This window comes from Phalacrocorax aristotelis, chromosome Z (assembly GCF_949628215.1).
Source record: "Phalacrocorax aristotelis chromosome Z, bGulAri2.1, whole genome shotgun sequence".
NCBI classification, from domain to species: Eukaryota; Metazoa; Chordata; class Aves; order Suliformes; family Phalacrocoracidae; genus Phalacrocorax; species Phalacrocorax aristotelis.
This window is the reverse complement of record NC_134311.1, coordinates 45343118-45363960: the sequence shown is the minus strand read 5'-3', so window position 1 is coordinate 45363960 and position 20843 is coordinate 45343118. Positions and strand designations below refer to the sequence as shown.

Here is a 20843-nt window from a genome sequence, read left to right as displayed (position 1 = left end):
TCTAGGAAGAGAGTGGTTTCTATCAGCTATCTCACCTATGCCTGGAAAATATACCATCTCATAAAACCTGTTAAAAACTGTGACAATAAATATAAATTTCCTTTTAATATAAGCACAATTTTTTTGTTTTAGCATCAGGGTTGTGATTATCCAACCTGTTAATGTATTTTTGAACAATCTACTTAGAACAATCAATTCTGAAGAGAAGAGTAACATGCACTATTTCTTCAGTCAGCAACATGTCATATTTTAGTGGCTTCTTCAGAGTAGACTTTACAGCTATGTAGTTTGCCAAATTTTCCCAGAAGGAATTAACAACGAAATGGCCATCAAATCATAGAATGTCCTGAGTTGGAAGGGACCCACAAGGGTCATCAAGTCCATCTCCGGTCCCCACAAGGACACCCCAAAATTCATACCATATCTCCAAGGGCGTTGCCCAAGTGCTTCTTTAATAGCGTCAGGCTTGGTGCCATTACTGCCTCCGTGGGGAGCCTGGTTCAGCGCTCCACCACCCTCTGGGTAAAGAACCTTTTCCTAATATCCAGCCTAAACCTCCACTGGCACATCTTCCTGCCATTCCCTTGGGTCCTGTCATTGGTCACCAGAGAGGAGACATCAGCGCCTGCCCCTCCTCCTCCCCTTGTGAGGAAGCTGTAGACTGCAATGAGGTCTCCACTCAGTCCCCTCTTCTCCAATCATTAATGTGCAATGGTTAATGCAATTAGCCATTAATGTGCAATGGTTAATGCAATTAGCCATTAATGTGCAATGGCTAATGCAATAACATCTGATAATAAAAAATAAATTAAAGTATGAGAATGAAGGGAACATAATTAGAAAGCAAACTAACATATGCAGAAATTATGTGTAGACTTACCTAGATGAAATAACTCTTCACAACTATTTGTAAAACTTTGTCCTCCTAGTACTTTCCTTCTAGTCATTTCAGGATGCCCTGAGCCAGCACAGCAACTGAGAGTTGTTCCAGAACAGAATTTGGTGCCTGTTAATCTCATCATTATAAGCTGTGTTGTTATCACTGAGCTGTATAGTCTGTAGTATAAGACCATGCATGTATCGGATCTTGATGTCTTGGCTCGTGCAAGGACATGTCTTTACTGAGAGTCAGCAGGACTGGCGAATAAATAGGTATAAGGGAAATATTAAGTACAAGAATCAGTTATGACAGTTTCTAAGCTGCTCTTGCTGTCAAGGGACAGAAATACCCCCTCGCTGCTGACAGGTGTTGATAAGCCTGGCAAATGTTTCTTAAAAACAAGGGATAAGAGATAAGAGAACATTACCAGAGCCCCAGGAGTGATTTTATATTGCTTTTTAACTTCTTATGAACAGCAGAAACACTGTCAAAATCTGTGTTCTGAGCCAAAATCTGAAGATAGTAGCTGTAAGATGAGGGAAAATCATCCTGGGTGCATTAGAGTTTAATTGGTCCCTGATATGAATTGTGTCAGGGTGAAACTGTTTTGGTGTGGTTTTGTTCATGATTGAAAATCAGCCTTATTTCACTTGACATAACTTCATCACTTTGCCTATAGAGGTGAAAGAATATTTTTTAAAACATATTTAGGTGATTGTGGTCAATCCCAGACTTCTACAGTAGTAATCCTAAGGCGACTCCCACCCAAAAGTCCCTCAGAAGTCTTGCAGATGCCTGTAACTTCCAGATGGAAGATTTTCTCCAAGCTTCAGAAAACTAGCAGCATTTCTGGTGTGGGCAATTTGATTGCTGTGGGTAATTTCACTTCCAAATGGGATGTGGGTGCAGTTTGGATCACATCAGTATCACTAGAAATCTTTCTGTTGACTTCAGCACTTGTGCAGATATTCATTCACATACCAGAAACCTCAATCTGGTCCAAGCTATTACGGAAAATTCAGTAGGACATGAAAGGAGGAACAAATTTTTTAAATCTAGTTCTCAGGGCATTTCTCCACGGTATCGTTTAGGCCATAAAGCTTCTAACAGAGGCATCTGCCTGCAAAGTGTCATGTACCATTAGTCACTGTTGAGTCAGAACAGGTTTGGGAGAGTGACAAAATATATTACCATCCTTCTCTCTCTGAGTACAGCTTTTTCAACTCTCCTAAACATTCTTTTCCTCTGTATTTCATCTATACGTTGGAGGTTATATTTTTCTAGTTCTCACCTTGCTTTATGACCCCTATTTTTTCATCAACTGTACCAGATTCTGACATGCAATTCACTATTTCAAGAACATTTTGGCACTGGAAACAAGTCACCACTGCTAGATCCTAATATTGCTATGCTTCCTTTCCCCAAAAGCTCTTGGTTTAGCAAAATTATCTTGATTTGCATACACGGTTCTGCTTGCTACATATCCCAGTTAGGCTTTTTGTGCTGCATACGTGCACAGTGATGGAGAGGAAAACTGGAGAATAGACTTGGGTAACTATTCACCACCTAAGTCCTTGTCTGCCCAGCAGAGAAAGTTTTGTTTCCAGCTGGCACCTCTCAGACTTTCAGTTTCTGTGATTGCTTCTGCAAAGCAAACACACTCAGCCCTCTGTCCTCCTTCACCGTTACCCAACAAAAGTGATTGAAATGCTTTTGCTACCCCTTGTGGCAACGCTGCGCAATGATGTGTTTCCTAATCCCTGTGCTGGTTGCCTCCTATTCCTGCCTTGAAGATTATTTGTGTTGCCAAAGTTGGAAGGAAATGGAAAATTAAGCTGCTGCTCACTGACATATACTGCTTATCTTTCCTAAACCAAACTCTAGGAATAGCTGTACAGGTTGGTTTCAAATTATCTCCTGTCAGTGTGGAAACTTCATGTTAAAGACAAAGGAAGAACACATTTTGTACAGTAGCAGTCAGGAAAAGGTTTTTGTAGAGCTGCTGGACACCTCTCCTAGACTCAATAGTAATAACTCAATGTTAAGAAGCCTTACTTTAACCTCTTGTTCCTTCCGCTAGTTATGTGTATACAAGAGGAATCTGACTTTCTGAACTAAGTCAATCTGAACAGCTGTCTGCAAGAAGCAAATTAGTTTTGTCTGTCTTTTGTTTGTTTCTTTTTGGAGGGAGGGCTGGGTTGTTTTTGTTTTCTTTTTTTATTTAGAGTCCCTGCTCCTGAGGACTGTGGTCATATGAAATCCTTATTGTCCCTTTCCCTTCTTCTTTACCCTTCTCACCACTCTTCATCCCTTTCTCTTCTCCCACTGTTTGCACTTATCTTCCTTTATTTCCAAGAAAAACTTGAAAGGTCTACTCAATTTTAGTTTTCGGAACAAAGAAAGAAGACAACCCCTGGTTGGAATTGGGGAAAACTTTATAATCTTGTAATGTTGTGATCATTTATTTCTGAGGTACATTTCCTGATACTTCCATGCCTAAGTTTGGCCATAACCATAATGTGAAAACCTGTGCACTGTAAGTAGTTTTGACTGCAAGAAAGGGTAGATCATCCCTTCTCTAGGGTGGCACTGGGAGGACAACTGCTGGGATGTGAGTGTTTTTCTGTCTCAGGGACTGCAGAACTGGAAGAATGTCTATTTGTTCTCCTTTACTCTCCAGAGCTCATCTCTCAAGCTTCCTCTCCCCACAGTGAAAACACAATGAACACACAGACTTGAATAAACTCGAGGGTTGAGGATATTTGCTATCCAGTGGTTTTCTGAATTCCCCTGAGGACTCTGCCAGGATGCTCTGGAAAAAATTAGAGTGAGGTTCTAAGCAGCGGTTGGCCCACCCATACCACATATATCAAAAAACAGCAGCCAGATGCAGAGCTGTGTGCTGGTCCTATCCCAGTGGAAGGGTCACAAACAGGCCATCAGTCCATCCTTTTAAAAAGCTTGACACAAACAACGGACACATGCCTTTGGAAAACAAGAATGATTAGTTTTCTGTGTATTCCATGAAAGGCCCAGATTTGCATATGCCATTTCCCCTCAGACAAAGGTGAGAAAAACCCTGAAGCCTTTTACAGCCTGTTTCCTGCTACTTTCTGAATTTAGACAAGACCCGCTGCACTTAGAGGGCTTCAGCTTTGCTTCCTGGTTGCCAAGCTCAGACATACTCGTTCCAGATATCTTGGTAAATTCACCAGCTGACTCTGGGAGAAGTGGAAAAAAGCAACAATGCTTTGATGTGGTAAAATAAGGAAAATATCCCTTTCCCACTTCCATCTGCACATGCTTAGTGAGGCACCTGCAATCAGACAGTCACTGCAAATACAGACAAATGGGCAGTTGTGCTTACTAAGCACAGCCCAAGTGAGCTACTTCTGATGTCAGGGCCACAGAATTGACAGAGTGTGTTTTGGTTTTTGACGTGGAGGCACAACCAGAAAGGCACAGGCAATGGGCAGAGGAACATGTTGTTGTAACATAGGACAGGGAAGGATTTTGGTGGGCAACAGATACTTAAGAATAACTGCCTGTGTGCATGTCCTTAATCTACAGTAGACACAAGGAAAAAGCATGTTCATGTGAAAGGAATTAACTGCCTCCCACATACAGACGGTACTGCAATGGGAGAGCATGCACTCCAGCAGTTACAAGGTTTAGTGATGTGCTACTCCTTATAGCCATGGGTCCACACAGTATCATTTCCTCCAAGGCAGAGCTCCATAGGTCTATCCCATCTATTGAGACTTCTAATACCATTTCTCAATTGTTTAGTAGTCAGTGAGACAAAATACCTAATCTGGTATGCATTTAAATTGAGGTAGAAATCCCTATGCCAAAGAAATACTACCTACTGCAAGACCAGAGGTCATGTCAGCTACACATCAGCATGCTTTACTACAAGAGGGTACCCAACAGAGGTAGCTGGACCTTAGATCTAAGCACGCAGAAGGACACAATTCTTCCTATAATGGGTTATGAACCTGTAACAATCTGTTGTCTGAAGACCCCTGGTGAGACCAGTGAAACTGTTTTGATGAAGACGCTAATTGTTTGTGTAATTTCAAAAAGGAAGACTGGATGAATGAATAGAAGAGAAGTCTACGGAGGGCCCCTAACTGTACAGAAACTAATTCTGGGTCAGAAAGTAGTAAGAGAAACCTAGTGGGAGGCTGGGTGAGGTACCAGTTTATGGCTTCTTCCAGAGACAGGACACTAGGCTAGATTAATCACTGTCCTGATCCAATAGAGGCTTGCTTTTAAGAGTGATGAGTTCAGAGTTCACTTGTACAATTCTGGGACACTAATTCAATTCAGTTTTAACTCTTCTGCTCTGTCTCAGAGGGATCTAAGAAACATAAAGGCAGGCAATGTGAAAGAGTTGACTAAACACTTTTGTTACTTGGAGGTCATATTAAAATCTTGGTTTAGCAAACACTATGTCTTACTTGTGTTACTTTTTGTCAATGTTTTTCCAGGTGTTCCTGAAGCAGAAGTCACTTGGTTTAAGAACAAGGTCCAGCTGTCCTCTGTTCACCATCTTCATGATGGGTTGCTGCTAATTGCAAATGTTTCTCTGTCAGATCAGGGGTTGTACTCCTGCAAGGCAGCCAATCTTCGTGGGGAGGTAAATGAAAGCTCCCAGGTGTTTGTTCTTGGTAAGTCTGGGGTATTTTACCTTTGCAGCAATAGCAATGTGGCTGCTGGCACATTTAGCTTCCAGAACTAATCAGAGGATATGGCAAGAGGGAACAGCATACAGGAAACCCTGTTCTAAGATACGCATCACTCTGCCTTTTTTCTCTGGGCAGCATCACTTGAAACAAGGTGGTGGTAAATGGAAGATGGATAAGGAGAAAATGTTTAAGCATGGGGACTGCACCTCCCAATTCCTGGGATATTCAGTTTCACTCTTTCAGTCTTACTAGCTAAGAAAACCATTTTTTAAAGTGGTCCTCTTGAAATTAGAGTTATGTCACTTTTTCCCTGTGAAGTGCTCTGCCTCTGATGAGCAGTCCTTCCATATATGACTCTGTGATACTGATGTGTTTCACAACTAACAGGTGCATAAACCCCGTGCACTTTTAAAAAGCACCTTCCAAGTTCAGTGAAGGGTGAGGTTTACTTTTTCTTGGGTTTCTAAACAACAGACAGAAAGCCTAGCTAGGTGATTTGAAAAGACAATGTCAGCTGTGAAGTGTGGGTGAAAGTGTTACCTGGTGGTAGTTGGATGTGTGGGAAAGGGGTTTTCTTTCCTGGTAACTCATTTTCTGTCATTTCTCCATGCCTGGCAGATGAACGATCCAGCCAGACTTTGTAAGTGCTCCTGTACATTTGATAGTAAAGTGTCAGATTTTGACATTTAGTCCCTGTTACTGGTGCAACACCATTAAAACATCTGTTACAGCTCTCATTTTTCATTACTCTAGTGAGCACAGGTCCCATGGATGCTGCAGCTTCCAGAGGAAATTTTAAAGTGAGATTTCTCATTTTCACAGACAACGCTAAAACCCTTTTATGAATGTTCACATGATTTCCCTGTGAATCCAGACTGGCTCTAGAAATCCAGTCTAAAAAAAATCCCCCCCAAAAATCAGCGGGTTTTCAGCCTATAAATAAAATCTCCCATGTGATCTTTAAATCCTTTTCTGATCTTTATAAATGGCTTAGTTTTCAAAGGTAGAACGTTACTGTGAGTTATGCAAGCTGCTTATGTTTGTAGGCAAATCACATTTTTAGTTTCTTGATGGAAAGAAACAGTTTGACCATCCATGACTTGTACATCTGGTGCTAAATGTGATCAGCAATAGAAAACTTGCTTAGTGTGTATTGTGATCTAATTGAAAGGGGATGAAACCACCATTCACTTAAATCAAATATCCCATAATTTCCATTAGAAACAGAATTGGGAATGATAGGCAACACAATTGATCTTTAAAATAGCATTATGCCTAGTAAAGAACTAAACCCTGCAGTTCTCAGCATAGGCTGATCCTCTTAGTTCTTTGGAGTTCTGCCTAAGTATACCACAGGATTTGCCAGGTTTATAACCATATTCAGTCAGGGTTTGATCCAGGTTGTAGCAGACATTAAAAAGTTTTCCACTGACATTTGATTCAGCTTCTATGCTATAAAAATTTGCTCTTTCATTCAAGCTCCTGGGTCTCCTGCTACCATGTACCTTCATCACATCTGAAGAGGGTGAACCAGAATGCCATGGTAGCCTTCAGACAGAATTTCTTTTATTTTGACGTCATACTGATCCAGACTTTATTTCAATAGTTTCTCTAGTTCGTTACCTAACATGAGCAAAACACACCTTTAGTAGTTGCCCAAAGTTGCTTAGACTGCCCCTCTGTAATGGTAATATTGCAGCACAGCAAATAATGTAGCAATAGCTGCTGGTGTTTCTTTTTATGTCCCTGAGATGTTTTCTGCTATAGTGTTGCTCATCGCTTCTGTCTCCCAATCTGTTACCAGAGCCTCCACAACCTCTTCCTTACCTAGAAGACCTGACAGCAGTGCTTTCCAGTGCTGGGACCAGCACTCGTTCAGTGCTGACCTCTCCTTCAGGAACAAAAATGACAGTCAGTCCAGGGAGCTCTGCTCTCATAGGTAAGTCAAGTGTTTTAAGATATTTTTTTTGTTACTTTGAAAAGGGTTTAGAGTTTAGATTACAGTTATGCATCTGGTTAGCCATTACAGTTATTCATCCAGATATCCAGCCATAGAACACTAGGAAAAAAGATATCAAACTAACAGCATATTGTCAGTCATAATCACTACCAAATTATTCTCAGAACTCAGAAATTCATTTAAAAAAATCAGGCTGTCATCTTAGTGCAATGCCCCAAAGCTGCATGCAGAATAGGGCTCCATTGTACCACACTTTGTAGCATCCTGTAAGAAGCAGTCTCTGCTCTGAGGGGCTGGCAATGTCATTCAATGCAAGACATGGTGTGCCAGCTGATCTGAAAGAAGAAATGCTTGTGGTTCTGTTTTTCTTTTCTTGTGCATTTGGGTACTAATCTTTCCATAAGTCTGCTATTCGTATTGTATATCCTTCAGAGCCTTTTCCAGAGTTATGCCTGTCCCTCTAGACATGTTTTTCTCACGCAAGCTTTCTGTTTCATTCAGTTCATTTTATTCCTCTTTGTCATACCACACAACCAAAGTCTGCACAAAGCCATATAAGGAAATAATCCCCAATGAAATTATTTACTTCTTTGCATCCGTTTTTGCTTTCCATATAGCTTTCTCCTCTTTACACTGCAAGTTCTGTTATATGGTATAAGCTCCTTTCAGATATGTGGGCATGATTTGTTTGCAAAGAGAATCCCATCCTTTTCTAAAGTTCAGGGTATGTTTATTTTAAAATTTCATTTCTCATGCTGGTCTTGAGCCTCTACTGTCAGTCTCAGATAGGCAACCAGCCTCTCTAATGGCCTTGTTACTACCTTCCAAAACATTCTTTGCTTACATTTAGTAGCAATTTTAAGATTTATTTTCACAGTGGAGGCTTTCTATTTTTGTTTTTGTTTTGGATGGTGTACTTTTCCCCAGTGCTGACATCTGCATGCGTTTGCAATGGCTTTTAGTGTCCAGCTCTGTATTACATTTCAGCTTGCACAAAAACTGCACTGAAATAGTCCTTGGTGGAGGGAATATCTGAAGGTATTTATTAGCATCGAATAAATAATTTTGAGTATGGTATTATTGTACTCACTATTGTAAGACTGGGTCACACTCCTGTTTCCTCATATCCTTTCAGGTTTCCAAAAAGAGGTCTTTAGTAGTTGTAGGAATTTTTTATTGTTTGAAAGCAGTAATCGAACCACAAAGGGTATTCTGCACTGCCTGTGTACAAGCACCTCTAAATTAATTTCATTTTGCCATGTCATCCTGTACTCTGCCATTCCACTTCAGTAGCAAGGAAACTTCATTAATTTTAATAGCAAAATAGTAAACACGGGAAAGAAAATCTGCATATATTTGTAAGCACCAGCTGCAAACACTGATCTGGGAACAACTTGTGAACTTGTAAACCTATGACCCATCTCTGTGTCCCCTGTCCACAAAAACCTCTACAAGCTGTCCACTAATTCTTTCTATTATGGTACCCAGCCAATTGACTTTTTATTCCTTTTAGGTCCTTCATCATTTATTATGTTGGGGTGTTTGCTCTACATGTTCTGGATGCCCCATATAAGAACTTAACGTATATAAATTACTATGTATAGGGTCTGTTGTTTGTGCTGCTGCTGACAGGCACCAGCATCTCTTGGGTCTCAGAAGACAGTGAATTAGACCTGATATTTGGAAATCAAAGGATATAGGACATGTGCAAAAAACAGAGTGAAGTGTGAAGAAAAGGAGTGATAAGTAATCTTTGGGAAATTGTATATCTAAAGGAGTTAAAAGACACCAAAGGTGAAAAATTATGTTAGAAACCTGGATAAATTCAGGTCTGGATTTGACAGGGTTTTAAAAAATGGAAATCAAAACTTCATTAAACATTGGTTTTGTGCCTTGGGGAAAAAAAAAACCAATAAAACACCAGAAAATATTAGCACAGCAACAGAAGATTAAAGTTCCAAATGAGAACTTCTTTGGAAGTTAACAATTGTATGAAATATAACAAGTAACAAGCTGAGTTGAAAGGAGAGGACTGGAGCCTCCAGGTTTTCGAACATGCTATGCACTTTCTTTTACAAAGTGGAATTGTGCAATGCTTCCACCATCACTTTGATGCCATGAAAAGCTGAAATTAGGACTCAATAGTCTGAACAACTATTAAGCAGGTATTCTTTATTGCAGCACTGGACACACAGGGGATCACTCCTCCTAATGTGAGTGCCCGCACAGAGTTAGTTGCATAATGACACCTCCGTCTGCAAATTCTTTATAGCACGTATTGTTAGGTTTTCCATTTGCTCTAACACTCCGGAAATGCTTACTACGGCCTTTTCTAGCTCACTTACTCCCAGCCATGGTAGGAGCCGTCTGATGTAAATTTCTCCTAATTAATTTCTGATCTAAAAAGTTATACAGGGAGTCTGCCCCCCAATCTGTTTGGCAGGAATTATAATTTGGCTGGTACTCGAATGAGCCCATCCTCTAGAGGGAATCCACTCCTCCAAATTTTCTGTTAGCTCCTTATCAGTTTTAGAGTATTCAATACTTCCCTGCTCATCTAAACCCTTCCTAACTCTATTATCTGGAATTAACATTAAGATCTTTTGTGTTCTTTCTGCTGCCTGTTCAGTCTCATAATCAGCCAATCGGTTACCTCTTTCCAGGTCAGTATTACCCTTTAGATGTCCTTGGCAGTGCATGACAGCAACTTTAGTTGGCAGTTGAACGGCCTTTAATAGGCAAAGTATTTAATCTGCATGCTTTATTTGTTTTTCTTGTGCAGTTAACAGTCCTTGTTCTTTCCAGATTGTTCCATGAGCATGGACAACTCCAAAGGCATATTTGGAATCTGTCCATGTATTTATCTTTTTCCGTTTTGCCAGCTCCAGGGCACCCATCAGGCAATAATTTCAGCCTTTTGAGCTGTTGTTCCAGCAGGTAGTGTTTGAGATTCAGTTATTCATTCGTTGTTGTTACTGCATATCCAGCCTTTCGAATACCTTGTCAGAGGAACCTGCTTCTGTCCGTGAACCAGAAATCTTGTGCATCTTTCAGAGGTTATTCTGTCAAATCTGGTCTGCTGGAGTACACAGTCTCTATAGTTTCAAGACAATCATGCGTTAATGGTTCAGGGGTCACTCTTCTGAGGAAAAAAGTTGGGTTTGTAATATTGGTTACTTCAATAGTAACATCATCTGGTTCAATTAAAATGGCCTGGTATTGTAGAAATCGGGTTGGGGAAAGCCAGTGATTCCCCTTCTGTTCCAACACAGCTGATACTGTGTGTGAAACCAGTACTGTGTTCTTTTGGCCTGAGGTGAATTTCCGGGCCTCCCGAATATTCAAGACCAGAGCCACCACAGCTCACAAGCACCCTGGCCACCCCCTGCTTACTTCATCAAGCTGTTTAGAAAAATAGGCCACAGCTCTTCTGTAGGATCCTAGCCATTGAGGTAGGACTCCCAGAGCTAATCCTTGTCTTTCATGAGAAAACAGCCAGAAGGTTTAGTCACATCAGGCAGGTCAAGGGCCGGGGCCTTCATTTGTTCCTTTTTAAGTGTCTTGAATGCACTTTGAGCTTCTTTGGACCAGACCAAACAAGTGGGGTTTTTTTCAAAAGTCCATACAAAGGTTTTACTATTATTCCATAATTATAAATCCATAACGGGCACCAACCTGTCATTCCCAAAAAGGTCCTGAGTTCTTTTACCATCTGACGAAGGGGGGTTCTGCAGGTGACTTCTTTTCATTCTGTTCCTAATTCCTGTTGTCCTCCAGATAAGTCATATCCAAGGTATGTTACTTGTTGCTGCATCATCTGAGCTTTCTGTTGAGAGAATTGATACCCATTTAGTCCCCAAAAGTTCAGCAAACTGATAGTCCAATGTATACAATCAGGTTTTGTTTCATTTGTTATTAATAAGTCATCCACATACTATAAAAGGACTCCCTCCCTGGAGGGAGGATCCCACATTTCAAGTTCTTGTGCTAATTGATTTCCGAATACTGTTGGACAATTTTTAAAACCTTGGGGTAACACTGTGCAGGTAAACTGGGTTTTCCTACCAGTGGTAGGGCTTTCCCATTCAAATGCAAATAAATTTTGACTTTTCTTCACTAAAGGCAAACAGAAGAATGCATCTTTTAAATCTAATACTGTAAATCATACTTGATTATCCCATAATTTATAAGTGAGGTATAAGGATTAGCCACCACAGGGTGTAGGTCCTTTATAATTTTGTTCCCTTCTCTTAAATCTTGTACTACCCGATAAGTATTTTAACCACTTGAAATGATGGGCTTGCTCTCTGGAGTCAGCTGCTGTGGGTTTCTTCTACATAAATTTCAGGGGGTTTGCAGAAGGCTAAGGTTAGGGCCATAACACAAATGTCTGGTTTGACGGTCTTTCTTCTCATTGTTAATGGTCATTAAGCAGTCATTTGTGTGCCTTCACTATAGAAGTAGAGGAAAAGATCTGTTAAAGACCCATGCCCCACCCAACAGAGTCAGCAACCCTCCCATTAAGATCTAATGTAAAATACCTCATTGCATGAGCTTACAGCTTCTGAAGGGTTGAGATTTCAGTTAGCTTTCTAGGCCCAACTCACCATCCTGTTAGAGAGCATGATGTAGATAGTGGTTTACACGGATTGATGCTCATCCTGCTCCTTCACAACTGCTGGAAGTATGTGCAGAGTACTACAGTCCTCCCCAGCCCTCACATTCATTGGCAGGTTGTAGAGCAGACAATTTTGTAATATCTGCAGATCACATGTCTGAACGACAGGCCTTCCCTCAAAGCTTCAGCAGCCATTAGCTTGGGAGTATTTCTGGTTTTTACAGTAGCAAACTGATAATCAGTGATAAGCAACAGTGTCACGCACTTTCTGATGTCCTTGGTTCACGGTAGGAACACAAGAAGACTTCATATCACACAGAACATAGAACACAGAGTAAACTTCTGAAGTGACACCAATTTATATTTCTTTGAAAAGATTTCAAGTTAGATCTTAATCTTATTAAAGGTGTGCACAGATTGCTGATCTGCTGTGCCAGGTGGCTGAGCTGCAGGAGACAGAAGGCTTAGTAATATTAATATTAGTAGAACTGAGGCAGAGATAGATAGGCAGCCCCAGAACCATGCTCCTGTAGCAGGCAACACTGAGGAGGAGGCACCTTGGACCCTGGTGACCCGCAAAAGCAGGGCTCTGCCTCAACCCCCACCTCCCAGTATCACCACCAGCAACAGATTTGTAGCTTTTACTACTGCAGACACCCACAAGCAAGGTCCACAAGGTGCAGCTGTACCAGCAGCACAGAGTAGGTACCACAAAAAGAAGAGACGAGTGCTCATAGTGGGTGACTCTCCGTTAAAAGGCACTGAGGCACCCATCTGCCAACCTGACAGGGAGTCACGAGAGGTTTGCTGTCTTCCGGGAGGTAAGATCCGAGACGTCACTGAGAGGGTGCCACAACTTGTCAAAAGCACTGATTACTATCCTCTGCTACTCTTCCATGTGGGCACAAATCATGCTGCAAGCCAGAGTCTGGGCAGAACTAAGGTAGACCATAAAGCTCTGGGAAAGCAAGTGAAAAATATTGGTGCCCAAGTTATCTTCTCCTCCATACTACCTGTTGGAGAAAAATGGGTGACTAGAAATAAACAAATAATACAAATCAACTCCTGGCTCCGTGGCTGGGGTCAACATGAGGGTTTTTGCTTTTATGACAACAGGACATTCTTCTACAGCCAAAGACTGCTAGGGAGAGATGGGCTCCGTCTGTCTGGAAGGGGCAAAGGAATCTTTGGCAGCAGCCTGGCAACCTTGGTCAGGAGAGCTTTAAACTGAGGAGCTTGGCAGGAGGGGGACAAACTGGCAATGCCAATGCCACCACACACAATGGGGGAATAAAACAGGACAACCTGAGCAGTGATAAAGGTGCCGTGGTGGTCTCATGCAATGGCAACCAGGAGACCAACCACCTCAGGGGTTTGCATGGCTATAGTGCGTCCTCATACACCCCTCCAGGGAAACCTGCGTGCTCAAGCACCTTTCTGAAATGCCTGTACACCAATGCATGCAGCATGGGGAATAAACAGGAAGAACTAGAGGTCTGTGTGCAGTCGCAGGGCTATGATCTCATTGCAATCACAGAGACATGGTGGGATAGCTCACATGACTAGAATGTGGTCATGGATGGCTACAGGCTTTTCAGGAAAGACAGACCAGGTGGGGGAGTTGCTCTTTGTGTGAGGGGGCAACAGAAATGCATCAAGCTCTGCCTTGGAGTAGAAAGAGAACAAGTTGAGAGCTTGTGGGTAAAAATTAAGGGACAGCCAAATATGGGTGACACTGTTGTGGGTGTTTGCTACAGGCCACCTGATCAAGAAGACGAAGTTGATAAAGCCTTCTACAGACAGCTGGAAGTAGCCTCGCAATCGCAGGCCCTGGTCCTCATGGGGGACTTCAACCACCCTGATATTTGCTGAAAAAGCAACACGGTGAGCCATGCACGATCCAGAAGGTTCATGCAGAGCACTGAGGACAACTTTTTGATGCAAGTGGTGGAGGAGCCAACAAGGCGAGATGTGCTGCCTGAACTTATCCTAACAAACAAGGAAGGGCTGGTTGAGGCTGTGAGAGTTGGGGGTACCCTTGGCTGCAGTGACTACGAGATGGTTGAGTTTAGGATACTGCAAGGTAGAAGCAGGGCTATGAGTCAGGTTACAACCTTGGACTTCAAAAGGACCAACTTTGGCCTCTTCAAAGACCTGCTAGGAGAAATCCCATGGCTAGGGCTCTGGAAGGTGGGGGGCCCAACAAAGCTGGACAGTATTCAAGGACCACTTCCTCCAAGCTCAAGATCGGTGCATCCCCAGGAGGAAGAAGTCAGGCAGAGGAGCCAGGAGACCTGCACGGATGACCAAAGAGCTTCTAAAGAAACTCAAATGGAAGAAGGAGGTTCACAGTATGTGGAAAAATGGACTGGCCACTTCGAAGGAATATAAGAATGTTTTCAGGATATGCAGAGATGTGACAAGGAAGGCCAAGGCCCACTTGGAATTAAATCTGACAAAGCATGTCAAAGATAACAAGAAGGGCTTCTTTAAATACATCAGCAGTAAAAGGAAGACTAGGGATACAGTAGGCACACTGCTGAACAAGGAAGGGGCACTGGTGATGCAGGATGCAGAGAAGGCGGAGTTACTGAATGCCTTCTTTGACTCAGTCTTCACTGCTAAGGCTGGCCCTCAGGCATCTCAGCCCCAGAGAAGAGATGACAAATTGAGACAAAGGAAGACTTATCATCAGTTGAGAAAGACTGGGTCAAAGATCACCTATGCAAACTGGATCCTCACAAATACATGGGCCCCGATAGGATGCACCCGTGAGTGCTGAGGGAGCTGGCGGATGTTCTTTCTGAGTTACTTTCCATCATCTTTGAAAGGTCATGGAGGACAGGAGAGGTCCCCGAGGACTGGAGGACAGCAAGTGTCACTCCAAACTTCAAAAAGCTCAAGAAGAAGGACCTGGAAAACTATAGGCCGGGAACACCGGAAAGGTGATGGAGTAGTTCATCCTGGAGGTCATCTCCAGGCATGTAGAGGAAAAGAAGATTATCAGAAGTATTCAACATGGATTCACCAAGGGAAGATCATGTTTGACCAATCTGATAGCCTTCTACAATGGCGTGACTGGCTGGGTCAATGAAGGGAGAGCAGCGGCCGTTGTCTATCTTGAGTTCAGTAAGGCATTCAACACTGTCTCCCATAGCCTCCTTACAGGCAAACTAAGGAAGTGTGGGTTGGATGAGTGGACAGTGAGGTGGATTGAGAACTGGCTCAACAACAGAACTCAGAGGGTCGCGATCAACAGGGCAGAGTCTGGATGGAGGCCCATAACTAGTGGTGTTCCTCAGGGGTCTGTGCTTGGTCCACTCCTGTTCAACATATTCATCAATGACCTGGACAAAGGGACAGAGTGTAACCTCAGCAAGTTTGCTGATGATACCAAGCTGGGAGGAGTGGCTGATACACCAGAAGGCTGTGCTGCCATCCAGTGAGACCTGGACAGGCTGGAGAGATGGGCCAAGGGGAACCTGATGAAATTCAACAAGAGCAAGTGCAGGGTCCTGCATCTGGGAAGGAACACCACCATGCACCAGTACAGGCTGAACTACTGGAAAGCAGCTCTGTTGAGAAGGACCTGGGAGAGCTGGTGGACAGCAAGTTGACCATGAGCCAGCAATGTGCCCTTCTGGCCAAGAAGACCAATGATATCCTGGGATGCATTAAAAGGAGTGTGGCCAGCAGATCGAGAGGATATCCTCCCCCTCTACTTTGCCCTAGTGAGACCTCATTTGAAGTACTGTGTCCAGTTCTGGGCCCCCTCCCCCCAGTTTAAGAAGGATGTGGAACTGCTTGAGCAAGTCCAGCGGAGAGCTACTAAGATGATCAGGGGACTGGAGCATCTCCCTTGTGATGAAAGGCTGAGAGAGGTTTGTTTAGCCTGGAGAAGAGAAGCTGAGGGGGGATTTCATAAATACCTGTAAATATCTTAAGGGTAGGTGTCAGGATGATGGGACTAGGCTCTTTTCAATAGTGCCCAGTAACAGGACAAGGGTCAATGGGCACAAGCTGGAACACAGGAAGTTTCCCCTAAATGTGAGAAAAAACTTCTTTACTGTGAGGGTGACAGAGCAGTGGAACAAGCTGCCCAGGGAGGCTGTGGAGTCTCCTTCCCTTGAGACATTCAAAACCCACCTGGATGCGTTCCTGCTGGAAAGCAACTCCATTGAGGACCTTGGAGTGCTGTTGACAGCAAGTTGACTCTGAGCCAGCAGTGTGCCCTTGTGGCCAAGGCAGCCAACGGTCTTATGGGGTGCATTAAAAAGAGTGTGGCCAGCAGGGTGAGCGAGGTTATCCTCCCCCTCTACTCTGCCCTAGTGGGACAACATTTCAAGTACTGTGTCCAGTTCTGGGCTCCCCAGTTTAAGAAGGACAGGGAACTGCTCGAGCAAGTCCAGCAGAGCACTACCAAGATGATCAGGGGACTGGAGCATCTCCCTTGTGATGAAAGGCTGAGAGACTTGGGTCTGCTCACCCTGGAGAAGACTGAGGGGGGATCTTATCAATAATTACAAATATCTGAAGGGCAGATGTCAAAAGAATGGGATCGGACTCTTCTCAGTGGTGCCCAAAGACAGGACAAGGGTCAATGGGCACAAGCTGGAGCACATGAAGTTTCCCCTAAACATGAGAAAAAAAACTTTACTGTGAGGGTGGCAGAGCCGTGGAACAGGCTGCCCAGAGAGGTATGGAGTCTCCTTCCCTGGAGACATTCAAAACCCACCTGGATGCGTTCCTGTGCCCCTTGCTCTAGGTGTCCCTACTCAAGCAGGGGGGTTGGACAAGATGATATCCAGAGGTCCCTTCCAACCCCTATGATTCTGTGATTCTCTGAGTCCTTTTAGATTTTGAGTACAGTCTTCCTGAACATTGAAAATGAAAGTATTATAAGAAGTTCTGCCCTTCTCCTCAGAAAAAAATGTCTCTGTTACCTGATAAAAACTTTTGGGTTTAACAATATTCATCAGCATTTGACTTCTATAAGCCATGATTATTTTGTGGAAGTATCTTTTTGAATTAAAGCTACATCCTAAGTTCATGTATTTTCAGCAGAGTTTCCTTATCTATGCTACTAGTATCACTAATTATTTTTTTTTGCAACTCGCTGGACACATTTGCAGGGCTCTTGAGCTTCGTAAATGTTAATTTTTGTGAAACTGAAATTGTAGGACCCAGTGTTCCTGAATTCTAACACTCCTGCAGGAAAGGTTTTTAGTCTATCAAGAATCTCTGTTTTAATTTGGATTCAAGCTTGTTGTTTCCTGTATTTGACTACATTTCAGTGAGAAAGTTTGAGACTCTTACAAATCCTGGCAGGGATTCACTACAGTTTCTCAAATTTATTGTGACCTTGGAAACCTCAAACGACTTGTCAAAAGATACAAAATGTGATATAAAAATGTCTCCTTATCTTAGCACAGAAGAATACTGTATTTATTGCAGTTATGTGGCATAATGACAGCTGAAGCTTTAATGAGTTATATACATAAATTATATTTAAGTGAGGATTCTGGCAGGAACATTGGAAGGTAGGTCAGAAATGAATACTTCTAAGAATACAGAAGTGTAGGAGTATCTAAAAAATGTCACAGTGAAGGAAAGAAGTTGGAAGGAGAATGTACTTTGCCTCAACAGTGTTTCTTGGCATCTGTTGCTTTAAATATTTTGTTGCAGATGAGCTCTTTGAGTTGCACAGAAGAAGTTGTGAACATATTTGATAAATTTTTGCCCAAAGTTTCAGGTTCATTGTCGTAGTTTAGCGGCAGCTCAGCCCCACACAGTCGCTCGCTCACTCCCCCACCAGTAGATGGGGGAGAGAATCAGAAGGGTAACGCTCGTGGGTTGGGATAAGAACAGTTCAATAATTAAAATTAAAAGAAACAACAGTAGAAATGCAATGTAAAGGAGAACAACGAGAGGCGCAAAGCCCCGGGGGAGGGGGAAGGGAGGGGAGAGGGGGAACGAACCGCCGGAACAAACCGCACGCGCCGCAGCCGCTCGCCACCCGCCGACCCGACGCCGCGCCGCCCCCGCGCTGCCACTGCCCCCCCTCAATATATTGGTCATGGTGTCACATGGTATGGAATGAACCTGCCATTGGCCAGTCGGGGTCAGCCGTCCCCACCATGGCCCTGCCCCTCCCAGCCCCCCACCCCCACCACGCGGCAGAGCGCGGGAAGCTGGAAAGGTAGCCGACCCCCACAGTGAGGAGAATTAACCCCTTCTCAGCCAAAACCAGCACATTCTCCACCCCTTATTCCATACCATTTACACCATGCCCAGGTCCCATACGATGCAATACAACCGTACCAACCACCACCCCTCCCCTTCCCATCCTTTAACATAATACACAGACATCATTCCCTTAGTTCATGGACCTTCCCTGTAAAATGTCCATTAAAATGTCCATTGAGTTCACCCAGTCCATGACTCTGGGCTCCATCTGTCGTATCAGTCTTTCAGGCTGGGAGAGATGGTGTGTGGCATTGGGTTGCTGCATACTGAGTCAGTCATCGTTCCATCACTGCTGCACGGCTTGTTTCATAGTTGATCTTCCATGGGTTGGGAGGCTCGTACTCTGATATCATTAATACAACACAGAGGTGACACACAGTATTTATTCTATAGCAGTCACATTGTGCTGTTCAGTTCATTGACTGTTTTCACCCAAAATCAAATTGAGGCACACATTGGATTTCTCCATCCTCCCGCATCACCCACCAAGTGCACCCAGGTCCTCGAGCAAAAGCAATCCCACGAATGGGTTTGCCTTTGCCGGAGGCAGGAAGAACCCAGACTGTTTTGCCCAGCATACTTTTTGTGTGCACTACAGGGACTCTATCCCCTTCCACAGTATGTAGGATTTCTGACTGGGCAGGGCCAGCTCGGTTGGCAGATACCCTCGTGTTGACTAACCACGTGGCTTTTGCTAAATGTGTATCCCAGTGCTTGAAAGTTCCACCCCCCATTGCTGTCAGTGTAGTTTTTAACAGTCCATTGTACCGTTCAATTTTCCCAGAGGATGGTGCGTGATAGGGGATGTGATACACCCACTCAATGCCGTGCTCTTTGGCCCAGGTGTCTATGAGGCTATTTCGGAAACGAGTCCCGTTGTCTGACTCAATTCTCTCTGGGGTGCCATGTCGCCACAGGACTTGTTTCTCAAGACCCAGGATAGTGTTCCGGGCAGTGGCGTGGGGGACAGGATATGTTTCCAGCCAGCCAGTCGTTGTTTCTACCATTGTAAGCACATGGCGCTTGCCTTGGCGGGTCTGTGGGAGTGTGATATTGACTAATTTGCCAGGCCTCCCCATATTTATATTTCAGCCATCGTCCCCCATACCACAGAGGCTTTACCCGCTTCGCTTGCTTGATTGCAGCGCATGTGTCACATTCGTGGATAACCTGTGCAATAATATCCATGGTCAAGTCCACCCCTCGATCACGAGCCCACCTGTATGTTGCATCTCTCGCTTGATGGCCTGAGGTGTCATGGGCCCACCGAGCTACAAATAGTTCACCCTTATGCTGCCAGTCCAGATCCACCTCAGCCACTTCAATCTTGGCAGCTTGATCTACCTGCTGGTTGTTTCGATGTTCTTCAGTGGCCTGACTCTTGGGGACGTGAGCATCCACATGCCGTACCTTTACAACCAGTTTCTCTACCCGGGCAGCAATATCTTGCCACAGTGTGGCAGCCCAGATGGGTTTGCCTCTGCGCTGCCAGTTGCTTTGCTTCCATTGCTGCAGCCAGCCCCACAAGGCATTTGCCACCATCCAGGAGTCAGTATAGAGATAGAGCACTGGCCACTTTTCCCGTTCAGCGATGTCTAAGGCCAGCTGGATGGCCTTTACCTCTGCAAACTTGCTCGATTCACCTTCTCCTTCAGCAGTTTCTGCTACTTGTCGTGTAGGACTCCATACAGCAGCCTTCCATCTCCGGTGCTTTCCCACAAGGCGACAGGACCCATCAGTGAACAGGGCATATTGCTTCTCATCTTCTGGCAGTTTGTTATACAGTGGGGCTTCTTCAGCACGTGTCACCTCCTCCTCTGGTGATAATCCAAAATCTTTGCCTTCTGGCCAGTCCATAATCACTTCCAAGATCCCTGGGCGACTGGGGTTTCCTACTCGAGCCCGCTGGGTAATCAGTGCAACCCATTTACTCCACGTAGCATCAGTTGCATGGTGTGTAGAGGGGATGTTTCCTTTGAACATCCAGCCCAGCACCAGCAGTCGGGGTGCCAGGGGGAGCTGTGCTTCAGTACCAACCACTTCTGAAGCAGCTCGAACCCCTTCATATGCTGCCAATATCTCTTTTTCAGTTGGAGTATAGCGGGCTTCGGACCCTCTGTATCCCCCACTCCAAAACCCTAGGGGTCGACCCCGGGTCTCCCCATGTGCTTTCTGCCAGAGGCTCCAGGTAGGACCATTCTCCCCGGCTGCGGTGTAGAGCACATTTTTTACATCTTGTCCTGCCCGGACTGGCCCAAGAGCTACTGCATGAACTATTTCTCATTTAATCTGTTCAAAGGCTTGTCGTTGCTCAGGGCCCCATTTGAAATCATTCTTTTTCCGGGTCACTTGATAGAGAGGGCTCACGATCAGACTGTAATTTGGAATATGCATTCTCCAAAAACCCACAACGCCCAAGAAAGCTTGTGTTTCCTTTTTGCTAGTTGG

At 44.0% G+C, this 20843-nt stretch overlaps 1 protein-coding gene across 1 annotated transcript in view; it reads left to right on the top strand.

Moving 5' to 3' along the window:
- Positions 1 to 20843, top strand: part of ADAMTSL1 (ADAMTS like 1) — a 208821-nt gene that overhangs the window by 162196 nt on the left and 25782 nt on the right. The window contains exons 22-23 of the mRNA XM_075078908.1: positions 5374 to 5553; positions 7376 to 7510. Of these exons, the coding sequence (XP_074935009.1) occupies positions 5374 to 5553; positions 7376 to 7510 (315 nt within the window). The remainder of the gene's footprint in view (positions 1 to 5373; positions 5554 to 7375; positions 7511 to 20843) is intronic.